General features: G+C 39.4%; 2 protein-coding genes and 1 long non-coding RNA gene across 12 annotated transcripts in view; 1 reads left to right on the top strand and 2 right to left on the bottom strand.

Moving 5' to 3' along the window:
• Positions 1–3,376: 3,376 nt before the first annotated feature.
• On the bottom strand, positions 3,377–9,536 carry atf5a (activating transcription factor 5a). Its single transcript, XM_051892579.1, has 4 exons — positions 8,958–9,536; positions 7,199–7,444; positions 5,646–6,858; positions 3,377–5,434 (listed from the first exon to the last, which is right to left on the bottom strand). The coding sequence occupies exons 2-4, from the start codon at positions 7,338–7,340 to the stop codon at positions 5,248–5,250; spliced, it is 1,542 nt and encodes a 513-aa protein (XP_051748539.1). The 5' UTR covers positions 7,341–7,444; positions 8,958–9,536; the 3' UTR covers positions 3,377–5,247.
• On the top strand, positions 9,190–14,708 carry LOC127512038 (uncharacterized). The gene is made up of 2 exons (XR_007930120.1): positions 9,190–9,326; positions 9,531–14,708. It is a non-coding gene; the product is annotated as an uncharacterized LOC127512038 (long non-coding RNA).
• phldb1a (pleckstrin homology-like domain, family B, member 1a) overlaps positions 13,924–15,528 on the bottom strand; it is a 48,900-nt gene continuing 47,295 nt past the window's right edge. For all 10 annotated transcript variants that reach the window (XM_051892569.1, XM_051892568.1, XM_051892567.1 and 7 more), the window contains one exon: positions 13,924–15,423. In XM_051892569.1, coding sequence (XP_051748529.1) covers positions 15,283–15,423 — 141 coding nt within the window. In that variant the 3' untranslated portion in view covers positions 13,924–15,282. The remainder of the gene's footprint in view (positions 15,424–15,528) is intronic.

The following is a 15,528-nucleotide window of genomic DNA, read 5'->3' on the forward strand; positions in this document are numbered from 1 at the left end:
GATAAAATCGAGCAGCAGAGCAGTTGTATAGAGGAACTCATGGACAGTTTGGAGATCCATGGCAGCTCTGCAGGACGTCTCCAAGATCTCTCAGCTCAGCAAGGGTGCAGCATCAGCTGGCTTATAGACAGTCTGGAGGAGGTAAGGAGAAGTGGCGATCACCCCAAGGTCTCCACGGTTAAAATTCGATCCTCACCAGAAGAGGTCAGAACAGCAGGTTCTCTGTTAGCTGTGCTGCTACAAAGTGAACTTCTCTGTGGGTGTGCAGTGGAACTTCTTATCCTTCTCTCCCAACTAACACGTCATCTCACCTGTCAGTCTTCCTTCTTTGTTCCTGTCAAAACCACCCAACTGCGGCTTGCGTTGCACCACCGAGATGATGGAATCCGAGCCGCCTGCTGTGGCTTGCTGGGCCACCTGGGCGCAAGTTTTAGGCAGGTCATCAGTGAATCAAAGTTTGACCTGTTCCAGGACCTGTTAGGTTGCCTGTGCGATCCTGCTTCATCCGTTCGTAGGACAGCCTGCAAGGCAGTGGGAAACTGGCTAAGTGTAATGGGAAAAACCAATTTAAATATTTCCAGTAAAGGTTTCAAGAATACAACTGACATAAACGACTTGTCGGTACAAGACAAATCGAGGAGGACACCAGCAATGGAAGGCGACAGACATAGTGAGGAAGACGTATGGATGAAGCTCGCCATAGGAGCCGCCCCTCCCCTCGTGTCTCTGCTGTCAGATGCTGATAATATCATTCGACAGCACTGCTGTGGGGCCTTGGGTAACCTGGCTACTTTCAGCGGAGGGGATGGAGCACTTCTCAGTGTAGATGCTCCAGGCTTGATTCTCCAAACTGCCTGTAATGATTCCCATCATGCAGTGCGACGGGCAGCTGTGGCCGCTCTGCGTGTGTTTAGCCAACAAAACACATTGCTACAGGTAAGAGCAGTGTGAATCAGTTTTGACTAACATATTTAGATGTTTTTTTATACCCTCCAAGACAATTAAGAAAGTTGTGGCATTCATTATACTCTCGTAATAGTCGGGCATAGAGTGCAGTTCTTGTTGAATTGTATTTAAACACTGAAGCAAAATTGATATAGTGCTGCTTTTGTGCTGTATTGCATCATTTTGACAATTGTGCAAAAAAATTGAAAGACAGACAAAGCTGGTTGGAAAAAAAAAATCCTTACTGTCATTTTCACATTTTCTCCTTCCCTTCCTCAAGGCTCTGAGGTCTCTAGATGCAGGAAGAAAACTCTGTCACACATCCCAAAGCTCTTTATTTCAGAGGGATTATCAATGGCTTGTCAGCAAGTTGGATGGGTCAGTTGAAGGAAAAACATAAATGTCAGCCTCATAGTTTGTGTGTAAGAGACAGGATGTAATTTCACATTATCTAAATATGCTGGCTGCTTCTGTGGCTGGGAAAGCTTTCTTTTTGTCTGTATTTATTTGATCTGTGATCAAAAGATTTTTGAGTGAAATTGAATCTATGTATTTTGAGAAAATGGCAGAAACCCAAAAACATCCTCAAATTAACATTGTATCTTGAATTTGAATGTACATTTAGATATATTTCAAATGCATTTTTTTTTATTCAGCAAATGTTTGCATTTTTGATTCACATTTAAAAATGTTGCGATCTTGAGTGTCTTTTTTTTCTGTTCATAATAAGACTTCACTTGTATTTTTATGATGTAACTAATTTGCAGCCTTACTTGTATTTATTATTTCAAAACTAAATTTACCCCAGCTCAAATAGTTAATTGTCTGTATATGTCGGAAAATTCGATATATATTTAGATATCGAGAGTGTTTCCAAAAGGATGTAACTGTTGTGATGTAAATGTAATCTGTACGGGGAAAATATTGTGAAATCCAGATTTCATTAGAAATAAATAATTGAATAAATAAATAGAATTTCCTAATTGTGTCTGTCATATGTGTGATTTTTAGTGTAGTTTTTTGTTTGTTTGTTTGTTTGTTTTTGTTTGTTTCTTAACTGGACATATCGTCTCACCCTGTCAAAATTTGTTTTGTTTTCAAGATGGCTATTTTACCTGAGATTTATTTGAGACGACTTGAAACGTCCAAACTTTTTCACTCCTCAGACGTGTTTGTCACAAGAAAATCCTTTTGACGTGTATCCGAAATCAGCAACTTTTAATTAACGGTGTTTTTTTTAGGAAAGATGATTTTATCTGAATTATTTAACCTATTCTATATTTTTTCAGATACAGCAATACAAAACTTACCAGTGAAAAATCAGGTTGTTTGACAGACGTGAAACAGACTAAACGAACACTGTTAGAGTGAAACACTACAAAGCGCGCAGATTTGTTTTGATTATTAACCCACCCGTTGTATAGCCTATATATTAAAAAAGAAATAAAAACGTCATTTTAAAGATACTTACAATGAATAGTACAGTTGCAAAAAAAAAAAAAAAAATTGGGAAAAGGGGATTAAGGTATTGTGAAATCAATTTATTTAGGCTATTGTTTTTTATATCGTGTGATTAGTCAAATGTGCTATAAAAATGACACTCGCTGCTTCTTCTTCTTTTTTTCTTTTTCTTTTCCCCCCCAACACTCGTGCAGAGAAATATTTAATGTTTAGGCTACTTTAATTTAGTTGCTATCGGATGATTTGTGATCATATGTTAGCCTACCGCCTCAGTGTGTGAAAACGATAAACGAAGTCTAAATTCAAATAGCTACTGTTGGGTTCAACAGTATTTTATATAGAGAAATAGCCTATTGAACAATAAACAACAAGACTGATCGGTGTTCAGAAACTATAAACTGTAAACCGTACTCGTTAAAACGGATATGACATAAGCTAAATATGAATGAATTGCGCTACACAGGAATAAGACTTTTGACAAGACGAAAAAATATGATTTTCCCCATATTTTCTGCTCTTTGTACATCTGGTTTTGTCGTGTTTTTTAACCATAATTATTAAATAAAAACGTGGATGTTTCCTAGTGTTTACTTATTAGAAGACTTCAAGGATACAAAAGGCAGGAGTGAACACTACGGTTAATAATAAAAAAAATAAAATAAAATAAAATATGTTAGGCATCCTACGTTGCTATTAGAATCGTACTAGGCTATTCTTTTTTTCCTCCTTTACTCTCTCTCTCTCTCTCACATACGTAACTGACACTGTCTATGGACTCATTTGAGTTTCTTTTTCCTCCACATCGTGCATTAGTGAGGATAGTGAATAGCTCTGCTCCATATTTGGCTTGCAGAGCTGTAAACAATTTTCCGGCCAAACAAGGGATAAACTCTGTTTATCCGTTAAACTCAAGGTCTACCGATTAAGCTCTAAAAATCTCACATGAAGCCATCATCGCCAACATGCAATATTGCTGACATAAATCACTTTATTTTAATTCAATGGAATAACAGGAAACACAAAGTAATTAATAGGAGACGATACATCGAAATGCCTGGTACAAAATGACTAGTCTTAGTATTATAGCTGGTGTAAACTCTTGGAAATCGTGTGCCTTAATTTTGGGTTGTTCAAAAAAAAATCTCAACTTCACAAAATGACCGTACAACACAGCGCATAATTAGCTATATTTCATAAACATGATTGTATACCGCCAAAGAAAGCATATTTAAAGTCGATATGCTATGCTCTCTCAGTATCTAGGTTGCTTATTTAGAGGAATTAAATTATATTTGTAATATTGCTACGTAAGGTACACACGACAGTTCGGTAAAAAATGCCCTCAAAATAAATAAATAGTAAGAATAAAGAGTAACTAATCAAAGCCTGATTTGCAGTTGATTTCTTTGTTACTGTTGTAATTGTGATAAATGCAAGTCTCCTATTTGATCAAGTAGAAAATCAGAGTCACTAGACAGGTTAACCAGAATAAACTCCTGAAATTGACTAAATTGTAAACATGAAAATCATAACATTTGTCAAGGATTGTGCATGATCGCAATTGCTAAAAATCATAACTGGTGTCATTTACATTGTTGATGAAATATTGCTAAGAAGCTGGGAAGTCTGCAATTCTAAAGCCACCACAATCATTTCAGTTATTATAAAAAAAAGCTGTATCACTACAAAGATTTTACTTTCTGTCCCCCAACACACACTTGTACATTAGAGCAAACAAGCTTTATAAAATCACAAACCCTGATTGTAGTCGCAATAACAGCAGAGACATTGGGCCAAACAGTAGTTTGTGAATCAAATGCCACTCATTCATCTCTAATGAAACGTGTTAGCCAAGAGAATATAAAATAGGGCTTCTTAAGCAGGAAAGACTTTTGCAGTAACATGTCATTTAAACGGAAAAAAAAAACAAAAACAAAAAACAAACAAAACAAACATTCTTTGTAAAGAGCCATGAAATCTTCTGCATGCAAGAATGAAAATACAGGAAATCAACACACATAACATTATTAGGCAGTGCCATATCTTCAGCATTGTGTTACAAACTGACATACCTCCATGACTTTGGACATAAATCGTATACCTGAGCTGCAGGACTAATCTAAAATTGGGAATTCAAAAACACATCTTCAGGTTCATTATTCCTGAGGGAAATTCGTTTTGAGAAGTGCTTCCCCTGAAACTCAATATATAAGAAACAGATTGCTTTTAATATCAGTGCTCATTTCTTATTTAATATATGGAAGGAAAAAAAGTAACTACCAATGTTGTACTAATTGTACATCATTAGTATTAGTACCATAAATGTTGAAACAGCTAATAAATAAATTTAACAGAAAAAACAACCTCTGTATAAATTAAGATCAATGTAGGTCATATGCGAAACTTGTGATATTACCTTACAGCCTTTTCTAAATAAATGAAGATGCCTTTAAATCTATCTTGCATTATCCGGTGTCGATTTCTGTCAATTGTAAATGCTCTGTTGTTAAAGCTCATTCATGGAAACGAGAGGATGAGTCGTCTAGCCACTCTTGAAAAAAGAGAAAACGGCTGTCATTACAGTCGAAGACATAATCACAGTGCATATTGACTGATTTGGAGTTATTTCTGAGAACGTGGATGTCTGTACTGCAGCTGTTGATGGACTTTGTCAGTTTGTAACGAAAATGAAATGATTGAGTAACGTGCAATAGTACAACCTCCACCACATCCTAAAAAAAGAACATTCAGTCAGAAAACATTCCAACTCAAATCTCCATTGCCTATCAGACTGCTAACAATTCTACTTGCAGGACCATCGTCAGGTGGTCGAGCTTTTGGTCAGGCGCTGGTTTCCTGTTTGAGGCGTTGGCTGCGGGCCTTGTACACCTCAATCAGGAGGTCTTTCACGTACTGGATCTCTCGTTCCACCGATTCTGCCTTGTCCCGTAGCTCACGGTTTCTACCTTCCAGACCGTGAAGCTGTTCCTCCAACGAGTCCAACTCCGCTCGCTTCCTTTGACGATACCTGTTCAAAACGATTAACACAGAGGAAATTGTCACTTTTCCTGTCAAATCCCACAAGCAGCAACTTTGTAATGCTCGCAGGCGTTGTATTCTGAAGGATAATAAAATGTTGTACTTTCACGAGTAAGTGTAACTTCAAAAAGCCACCAACTTTTCTCTGTTCACTCATTTAGAATACATTTGACACAATTATGACTCTGAAAATACTCTACCTGTGAGCTGCAGTCTTGTTCTGGTCTCTCTTCTTCTGTTTGCGTTCACCGTGGTTCCCTTCAATTAATGGCACCTCTAGGTCTGGTTTCACAATGCAGGGGTCTTCTTTCAGCACACAGACTCCTCTGGCACACGGGGACCCCATTTCAGGTCCGTGGCGGTCACCGCTCAGGCAGTCGGGGCCTTGGCCTTCGAGGAAGCTGCAGTGGAAGTTATGTTGCCGGTGAATCTCTACACTCTCCGCCTTCACTGGGTCATTGATGGCCCCGAGGAAGCTATTGTAGGCCTCTTCTTGGGATGTACTTTGGAGGAAACAGCTTTCATTGGGTTCGGTCTTCCAGGGTATGTCGGCCTTCCCGTCGCTAGCACCATTCTTCGGTTCGCCCATCATCTCTATCTCTGCGCTTCCTCCTATGCCACTTAAATTGACTTCTCTGACACCATACATCATCATTTCGTCTTTCTTGTGAGGAATTTGAACGGGTCCACTAAAGTTGTACCCGCCGCCGCCGGCCTTACTCGCACCGCCGGCCTCTTCCGTGTAGCGGCAGTTCTTCTCTTCTTTGGGTAAAATGGCGCACCTCCTGATCTCCACTGCACTGCCTAGGCAGTAGCCTTTGCCTACCACCCGTTCATCTTCAGCACAGCTGTAGCTCCCACCAGGCGCAACAGCTGAGTTACCTGAGGAATTTCCTTTGGAACTCCAGATGCTACTCTCGTAGCTGTCACCCACCCTCACCCCATCGGAAGCTCTCTTGCGGCTGCAGACGTTGCTGTTAGGGCGGCTGCAACTGTAAGGGGCATGTCTAGGAATCTTGGTACGGCCAATGGGACCCCCACAAAAGCTCAGCAAGTCAAGTTCCCCAGTTGCCAGGGTAACAAGTAGAGGGCTGGATTCGGATTGGTTGGAAGTAGAATATGATGCGTAGGGCAACTGGTAATACGACGGTGGACCAACTGCCGTTGGACCCTTGTCGCATTTGCCCAGTTTGGAGGCTTTTTCTGGGAGTGGGTCAGACAGGAAGTAATCCTCCAGCTGAGCAAGCTCCTCTTGCAGCAGAGAGGTCATGACCTCCAAATCTGAGGGCACCTGGATGTCATGCTGGAGGGGCGAGGGGGGAAGGGATGCATTGGGGGAGGGAGAGGAGTGAGGGGTTGGGAGGTAAGAGGAGAAATCTACTTCTTCCGTCATCCAGTCACTAAGACCATCACCTATGGGGAAAACAGAGTTCAACATGTTAATCACTGGCCTAGAGATCCAATGTAGCACAATCATTTAAACCAAATAAACAACTATACCGGCAGTATTTTAACAACCCGTTTAAAAAAAAAAAAAAAAAAAAAAAAAAAAAAAAAAATCACATCACATCTCATTGCGCTTATTAAATCCAACATGCGAAAGGCAGCATTGAACTAGCACGTCATCTACAAATAATATAAAATAGATCCATGTTGGTAGTTTTACTCACTGTTCAAGGAGAACGAAATGTGCTGCAGTGCGGTGCCCACCTGAAACTGGGAAAAATAAAAAACTGTATTCACTGCAACTCACCAATTAAGTGCTGGTTCTCCTCTGGCCCCTCCCCTCTGCGCCCCTCCGATTGGCTGTGGTTAGCCTGTGGGTGAGAGAGAGTGAGGGGGTCTGCCGGGCAGACGAGTAGAGTCTTCCAAATAGGTGCTGACATTGTCATCATCCTGTCCGTTGGTCCTACGATTCAAATGTCCAAGCTTACAGTGCACGATAGTGAAGTTTGAGAGTTGAGCCACAGAAAACAGGGCTGGGTGTGCATTATGAAACCTAAAAAAGAGGGAAAATATGATGAGGGACGGTGTGTTAAAGCGCATTGTCTATGGAGGTTTCGGTGTATCTGGTATCGAGAAGACACTATCACAACAACATGATTCTTTAGTTGCTAAAGTAGGATGGAGAGAAAAAAAAAAATCATTATGTCCTAGTTGGTGGGACTTTTCATTCTAAACTTGTCTTGTCTCTTCTAAGATATCTAAAAATATCTCCAACTGACCATAAATTCATATTTTTAGATTGTTAACAATGAGAGATACAGTGCAAACTGAGTAAAATAACCATAACCCCCCAGTTTTCCTACAGCATCAGCTAAGACACACTGGTGATTAGCGAGGGACCAATTTAGAAAACTACCACTCTTCCATCCATCAAAGTCCCTTGTGCCCACTTAGGGGAGTTCTACTGAGAGATCCTAGAGAAGCAGGCGAATGCTCTACTTGTGGGAAATTTATTAGCAGCCTAAATATACAAGACACACACAAATGTAAAGCTTCTTCAGATCATATTTTGGACCATGCCAATAATAAATCACAATATCAAGAACTTTTAAAACGTTTTTGTTGTTGTTGTTATATATATTTAGTGCTTATTATCTGGACCATCTTTTGTTTGTATGATGCATCCAAAGGTACCTCCAAATGCCCTAATAACCTTTGCACCTACACTGAAGTCCAGTTTGTTTACAGTCTAAGGTCAGACACAGGACAACATTTTATGCTGACAGAACTTTGAATGCAACTTTGAATGCAATGGCAAACAGCAGAAATAAAGCCTTTTCTTTTGCAATCAAGTATTAAAAGCAATTCTTTCTAGCTGTATGGCAGATGCATATGGTGTGCAGACGCCTCTGAACTGGATGTCTGAACTTGGCCAGCACGTGGGTTACAATCTATGACGTAATGCGAAACTAAAGACAGCAAATCTTCGTGAAAGCTTTGAAAACGACTCATGCTTTTTCTCAAAGGCAATTTCTAAGAGAGAGAGAGAGAGAGAAAAAAAAAAAACATCCGCTGCATGCCACATGAAACTATACGATAATGTGGCAGATATGGACAAAAGAACAACTTTTGCTAAGAAATAATGACAGAAGAACCTGTGTTGCCTCAGCACTATTGTTTAAATAGACAGGTAATAATATTGATAATCACTCTACAAAAACCACTAACAAGCTGTTCAACAAACAAGTATCACTTCAAAGTACGTATGGATTGTGTGTCAAAATAAATTCAACATGTGAACATGCTAATTAAATAGGTCAAACTGACCATTGTGTGATCATTCCTAAAGTTGCAAAACTGTGTAGCCACGATTAAAAGTCAAAATGAGTTTCTGAAACTTTTCCAATAAGACAAGCAATGTGTATAAAACATCGCCTGAAGCACTGTTACAAGTGACAACACGCTTAACAGCAGTTAAACAAAAGCAATACACCTAAAAAGTAGAAGGCAAGAGACAAAACAACAAATGCCTGACAAAAAGCAGTAAAGTAATAAGTTGTACTTACTCCATTCTTGCTTAAATGTTGTGGGTTTGGGGTGCGTTGCAAGTGCAAAGCACGGCGTTTCTTTAGGATCGAAGACTCTACTAAATTAAAAAGCCATGTCTCCTCCGGAGTGTCTAGGACTGAAGTGCTGTTGGTCTTGCTTTGTTGTGATGGAGTTGATGACTGAGAATCGGCTAATTGAGTCAATGCATCAGGTCACCCACACCTAGCAACCAGCTGCGTCACGCGGTCAGCCCCCAGTGCTATAGATTCCTCCGCCCTATGGATGTATTGGTCGAGATAAATTTCACACTTCGGGCCGGTGAAAACGCCCACAAGATTTAGGACTCACTTTCTCAACGACTTCCGAGAAAACATAAAATCCCTTTGGTATGTCGCTCAACTTGAAAATACTATGGTTTTGAGGCTATGAGAGAAGAATATGTAATGAAAGCGGCTGTTCACGAGAGTTTGGATGATTATCATACAGTTGCAGTATCTGGTTTTAAATAAAATATTCATACTATAACACGCATAGCATACACTGCCGTTCAAATATGTATTGTTTCACGGGGACTACTTGATTTCTTCTAGCGAGGAAGAACACTTTCTGCTACCCAGGAGATACGTGGCTGTTGTTGCAGCTTAGTTGCATCAGCGCTTCAAGCTGCTAGCAGATTCGCTGGACGGACGGAACCAGTCGTGCAGCGATTGGCTGGAGAGGAACTGTTGTCTTCCCTTATTGGCTGCCGCTAGAGAGACGTTGCTTCCCAGTGGTCTTCGGTTTTCCACTCTCCGTGCACATGTTTCACGTAAACATCCCGAGAGCAAATTCTGAAAGTGGTTAAACTTTCATGTCGCGGAAGGGCAGTTTACGGAACTTTACTGACAAAACATTGTAACATTCGTTGTGGCATTTGCTAATACGCGTTTGGACGCTTCCCACGGTTCAGTCGAGTTGTAACCTACAAAGTTCTGTAAAAATACGATTTTTATTTCAACTGTAGGGTGATTCAGTTTTGTCAAAATTGTGAACTACATTTTGACTGACTAGGTGTGTAAACAAGTGGCGCAAATAGGCTTATGCTCAGGTTTATTATTATATTATTATTTTATGTATAAAGCTTATTTACGTGTTTACATGTTCCATTAACTGATACTCTGAAGAGATTTAAAACCATCCATTATAGTTGAAATGAACTCTGTTTACATATATAGATTATTCTAATGTAGCGCGTGTAACAGGTAGCGTCTTTAACTTCATTATTTCCACTTCAGCATCAGCATTTCTATAAACTGCCATTGGGATAAGCGGAAGCTAAATTCTGCGATCGAGCAAAACGCAGACCCTATCTAGCGGGAGAAATAAATCGGATAGCCTTAGTTTCATTCATTGTTTGCCATATTTTGAGCATTCCGATTCAACTTCAGAAGGACCGGCGCCACATTATGCTGAGCTATTCAAGTCATGCGCGGTCACAGTGAGACGAAACAAATTATCCTCAAACTCACAAACTTAATGCCCGTTAATAACGGTTTTTCAAAGAATCAAGCTTTGTTTTCCCCCCTCAGCAAATCCTAAAGCTGATTGAAGGAGCTATGTCTTCCTGTTGCTATAGTAATAGCGAACACTGCCCCCTATTTTAGACATGTTTTCTGGTTGCTGTTGCCATGGGATTTGCAACGAGCGCTCTCGCTCCCTCTTTCGGCGCGTGTTTTTCAGTTTTGTCTCTGTTGAATAAAAACGACATTCCCTGCAAAGTTACTTCAGTCTTTAACAAACACAACTGCAACAAGTGTCTTTCCTTAACCTTTTTCATTGAAATTACTTATTCGCCATATTAATACGCGCCCTTCACAGTCTACAGATGTGAAGTTGACTAATGACTAAGTTGAGTCGTCACAAATATTATAAAACTAGCTTTTTGGGTTGTGATAGGATATAGTAATACAATTGAAAAGCGGTAATCATCTTGCCAAAACAGAAAACCCGAACAGACAGAGGAAAGTGTAAAACTGTCAGAAGGAATATGCCGTATAGCTTCAGCAGAGGGTTACGTCTTCCTCGACTGAGGAGAAATTGATTTTATTTACACTTAATAGCCCTGCATGAACCAAGATGACACCTGCTTTCTCGAGGAGCAGTCAGAGAGCGACGGGATCAAAGAGGGGCTTCTGAAGGTACTGTGATACTGTAATTCCTCTTGTGAGTCGGCTCAGCCTCGCAGTTGTAGAAGTGAGGCCTGATGCAATCTTCGTGACCGCAGTCGTAACGTTGAAGAGACTGAGATAATAATGGTTGTTGAAGTGTGGGATCTCTCCCAGGAAAGCGCTGACTCTCCCAACTCGCCGTGTCTTAATTGGTCCGTGGGGGCGCCCTGTTTGCGCAAAGCGTGAGAGAAAGTCAGCAGTACACACATACACACACACACACACACACACACACACGGGCACCTCAGCCACAGACTGCTCCAGTGCTGTTGGGCCATCATACTTTGAGTTTCTGTTTGTATTGAGATTTTTTTTCCCCACTTTAAATAGCTGATGTTGCAAATAGAGATGTAGGTCCAGGCCGTGGAGTTAATTAATCACAGCTTTTGAGGATTAAAAACGCTGGTTGGAGTGATAAATCTGTTCCCCTCCATAAATCCAGCTGTCCATATGTGAAACAATTAAAATAAGCTCATTCAAACGTGAAATGCTGTTTTTAGGGTGCCTATGTCTAAATCGATAAACACTATTAAAAGCTAATGTTATGATTTTATGTTTGTTTATTTCTTTCATTCACTTTGTTTTTGGCCTCTTAAAAGCTCCCCCTCCGGCATATTCTGTATGTTAGTCAGATTATAAGTAAGGAGTGGGTGAGAGAGCAAACGCACCATGCCAAGTTCATGTATAGCACACATTAGTAACAGTTACATCACAATTTCATCACCATCTTCTTCTGAATTCATTGTTGTCTCTCTTTTTTTTCATTCCCCTGCACGAGCGATCAAATCGTTTAAAGTTTTGATTACTTGCTGTAACTTTTTTTTTTTTTAGTTTTATAAGACCCAACGTAAATCATCTAGTAGAAATCCCAGTAAAATTGCTATTGTTTTATTTCCCACTAAAGCACCACATCGTGGGAATCGGAATAACCTTTCAACAGGTTTCAAGAGGTTTGACGACCCCCTCCCCCCAAACATGCCCTATTTAGAATAACAAACTTGCAAGATAAAGATGTGACTAATAACCCATGTTGCATGGCATGAACTAACCGCAGTCATTTCACTGACTGTTCCTCCGGGAGCGCGAGGCAGCGTTAAAGTTGTTTGATTTTCAGAAAGTGCATTTGTCTCGCGCCTCCCGCGGGACGCCGCCGCTGTGTTTGGGGTGTGTGGCGCATCTCAAACTAAACACGAGCCACTCAAGGACAAACTCAAGGAGTTATTGTGCTGGAATTCCCCCAGCCCCTTGTGTATACTTAATTTTTCTGAATGGTTATTATTTACGTTTATGTGAATTTCCATTTGTAAACATTGAAAGCTCCAGTGTGTCTGAGCGAGCGCGCGCGCTGCTCCTGTGTGGAGATGCTCGCTGGTTCTCATGGTTGGATTAGGTCGGTTGATCACGGCTTCAAAGTGGAGGGCTCTAGGTTCCCGAGTGACTCCCCTCAAATGTCTCCGAGTTGATCTTCTGCACCGGCTCAACAGTTGATCATGTCAGCTCAGTCCCTAGGTGATTTTAAGGCACAAACCTTCCCCTCTTGCTTTGATATGCGAGACTTCTGCTGCTCTTTGAAACTCAAAGATCTTATAGGTTTAATTAGCGTCTTTGTAGGTTGTTTACAAGTTACATTTTTTTGAACTAAAAGCGACGTCCTTATTTAAATTTGTTGTCTCGTTCTTTGCATTTATTATGTTCGTTGAGTTAGTTCCTTTTGCTTTTATGTTGCTTAATTTTAAAGTGAGATGAATTAGCATCAAGTGATAAATTAATTGGTGAGCCTCTGCTGGTGTAGACAGATGGCATCATTATAACGCTGATGACATTTGTAGTTGCATTTAACTGTTATGGTAATGACTGGGTGCGAGGCAGAGAAGAAAACAAGCTCAGGGCCCCGGGGCCTCAGCAGAACACAGAGGGGAACGCACATCCAGCCCTTGCATCTGGAGCATGAAAAACGCGCTGAAGCTGTGAGACATGACGAGTTGCGCCCTCTACCGAGCACACTGGGGAAACCAACCAACGAACAGCTTCGCGAGCGAGCTCTCTACTGTTTATTCTCCACGGACATTTTCACTCAAACAGAGATATGTAATGGAAAGTGTTTTAAACTAAAACAAAATGTTTATTTTCAAAGTAAAACAAATGCACACGTTTGTTTTTAATTTATAAACTTTATTGTTTATACTGTGGGACTGTCTTGGGAATTTCCCTTTACATTAACGGACAGTTACAGATGTAACTGATGTCTGGCTTAAGAACGTGTGTTTTGCGGTTACGAGTCAGTTTTACTGAGCCCTCACATTACTCACAGCAGGCGGAACTGACCCCCTGGTGCCATAAATTTGATTTGCCAGTCGTTGTTTTTTCTGTTAGGCAAATGTAGCACTGGTTTAAAGCATAATGGTTTGTGTCATGTGAATGATATCAACGCTTTAGGTAGGCTATAAAATATTTTGAGAAGATCTTTTCTGTTTTGTCGTTTAGTTAAATGCATGGATCAAGGCGATTATACCAGTATGATTATACATAGTGTTATTTTTTATCTGTGAACATACATAATTTCTTAGGGGAGACTGGGGCTAGTTATCACACAGGAAAGTTGTTACAATGGTTAATCTCAATAACTATAACGTTTTGAGTTAAAAGTTCAATTACAAAACGTTGAAGATTTTTTCTATACAAAACTACTTTTTAAAAAAAAATTGAATAATATTTTAGTAACAGCTGTTTGGTTAACAAGCAGAAAAAAAACATGGAAAATGGAAACGTGGAAAAATACATCTATATAATTTATTAATTACAATATTTGTTGTCCAAAACTGCTTTTTGCATTTTCATAAATTTTGTAACAATTGTTTTAGTAATGAACTGCAACTTTCTTTCTTTTTTTCCTGGGCAATAATGGTCAAATATTTTGCAGTCAAAACTTTAAGGTATATGTCTACAGAAATTGATATTTAAAAAAAAAAAAATAAACCAACCCTGAAAAACATTCACTGGAGTAAAAGCTGCGACAGCTAGCCCTGCTTTATGCGACTACAAGAAAACATAGTTTGTTATACTGTTTTTTTATTTGCCTCAGAGTATATAATACTAGTTTTGTCAATTGGAAAAAGTTAATATTTAGAAATACATTGTTAGTGTTATAACACTGAATTATCAAAAGTTCGCACTGTTCTTCTCATTGACTTAGACGATGTCCAAGAGGATATCAATAATCTAAATAGCACAATACACAAAATATCTGATTATAAATCATAGTGGCACATCCACACATTTTTAAAACCCTGAAATAAAAGATGTGCAAATCAGAATACACATATCAACAATATCAACATGGGTAAAGCTTTGGCAAGACAAAACCTGTTGGTACAAAAGTACCAAAATTTTAAAAACAAAAATATTTACTGCAATGGTCCCCCACCAAATAATCCTGTATAATAATATAGTTACAAATCAGGTAGCAGGCATATAGTTTTTAGTTACATGTCTGAGCACCTGAGGCATTTGTTTAAGAATCTTTGCAGCAAAAAAAAAAAGGATATAATTATATATTATACAGATAAAGACAAAGACAACATATAAAATATCTTTCAAAGCAATTAAAAATATGAATGCTGCTTTCCCACCTAAAAAGATATTATGAAAGCTATCAAATGCTATTAAGTTTAAACTCCTCGTAATCACGTAACTGCGCCTAAATAACTAAAAGTAAAGATAAGTGTTGGTAATACACTGACGTATATACACCTGAAGACTTGGCACCATAAAACTATAGAGATATTAAATAAAAGTACTGAGCATATGATTGATTTGAAATGCCATAAAATACTGTAATCTCTGTAACCGTCTCTGTATTACAACAATACAGAGACAAACACTCTCTCTCTCTCTCGTTCTATCTTTATATATATAATATATATATTTCAGCTTCTGATTTAGTAACATCAATTCCGAGCATTAGTTTCACAATAATATGTCGTCATCAGGCCAGCCTGAATTTAGTTAGTTCTTCTCTAGTCATGATGACAAAGAAATCAGGCAGTGCTGGCTGAAGTTTTTGACATAATTCTGCATATATTACATGTCCTGTTAAATCTCAGATCACTGCAGGCAGAATTGCATCCACTCTCCCTCAGGTCATAAACTGCGTGTAGCCCTCGGCACCCGTTACTATGACGTCCATCCAAATGCGCATGGCCTCTGGGGATGGTGCCACCATGAAATAAAGTCGATCATGAGTCTTCACGCAGAAGGTTAGAGAAGGATTCGGACTCTGTAAGGACAGAGAAAAAGACACAGTGTGCATTAAAGTGTAAGAAGATGGAGAACAGCAGGGCAGGAAAAAAAAAAGGCATGTCGCTGAAGTGAAAAAAAAGAA

Source organism: Ctenopharyngodon idella, chromosome 5, assembly GCF_019924925.1.
Source record: "Ctenopharyngodon idella isolate HZGC_01 chromosome 5, HZGC01, whole genome shotgun sequence".
Classification (NCBI taxonomy): domain Eukaryota; kingdom Metazoa; phylum Chordata; class Actinopteri; order Cypriniformes; family Xenocyprididae; genus Ctenopharyngodon; species Ctenopharyngodon idella.

Bases quoted from the DNA above. Each gene is read 5' to 3' on its own strand.
- atf5a (XM_051892579.1), bottom strand. From the start codon at position 7,340: ATGATGACAATGTCAGCACCTATTTGGAAGACTCTACTCGTCTGCCCG. The intron at 6,859-7,198 runs GTGAGTTGCAGT...TTTTCCCCATAG, and splicing joins GGAGAACCAGCACTTAATTG to GTGATGGTCTTAGTGACTGG. The intron at 5,435-5,645 runs GTAGAGTATTTT...CGTTTTGAACAG, and splicing joins AACAAGACTGCAGCTCACAG to GTATCGTCAAAGGAAGCGAG.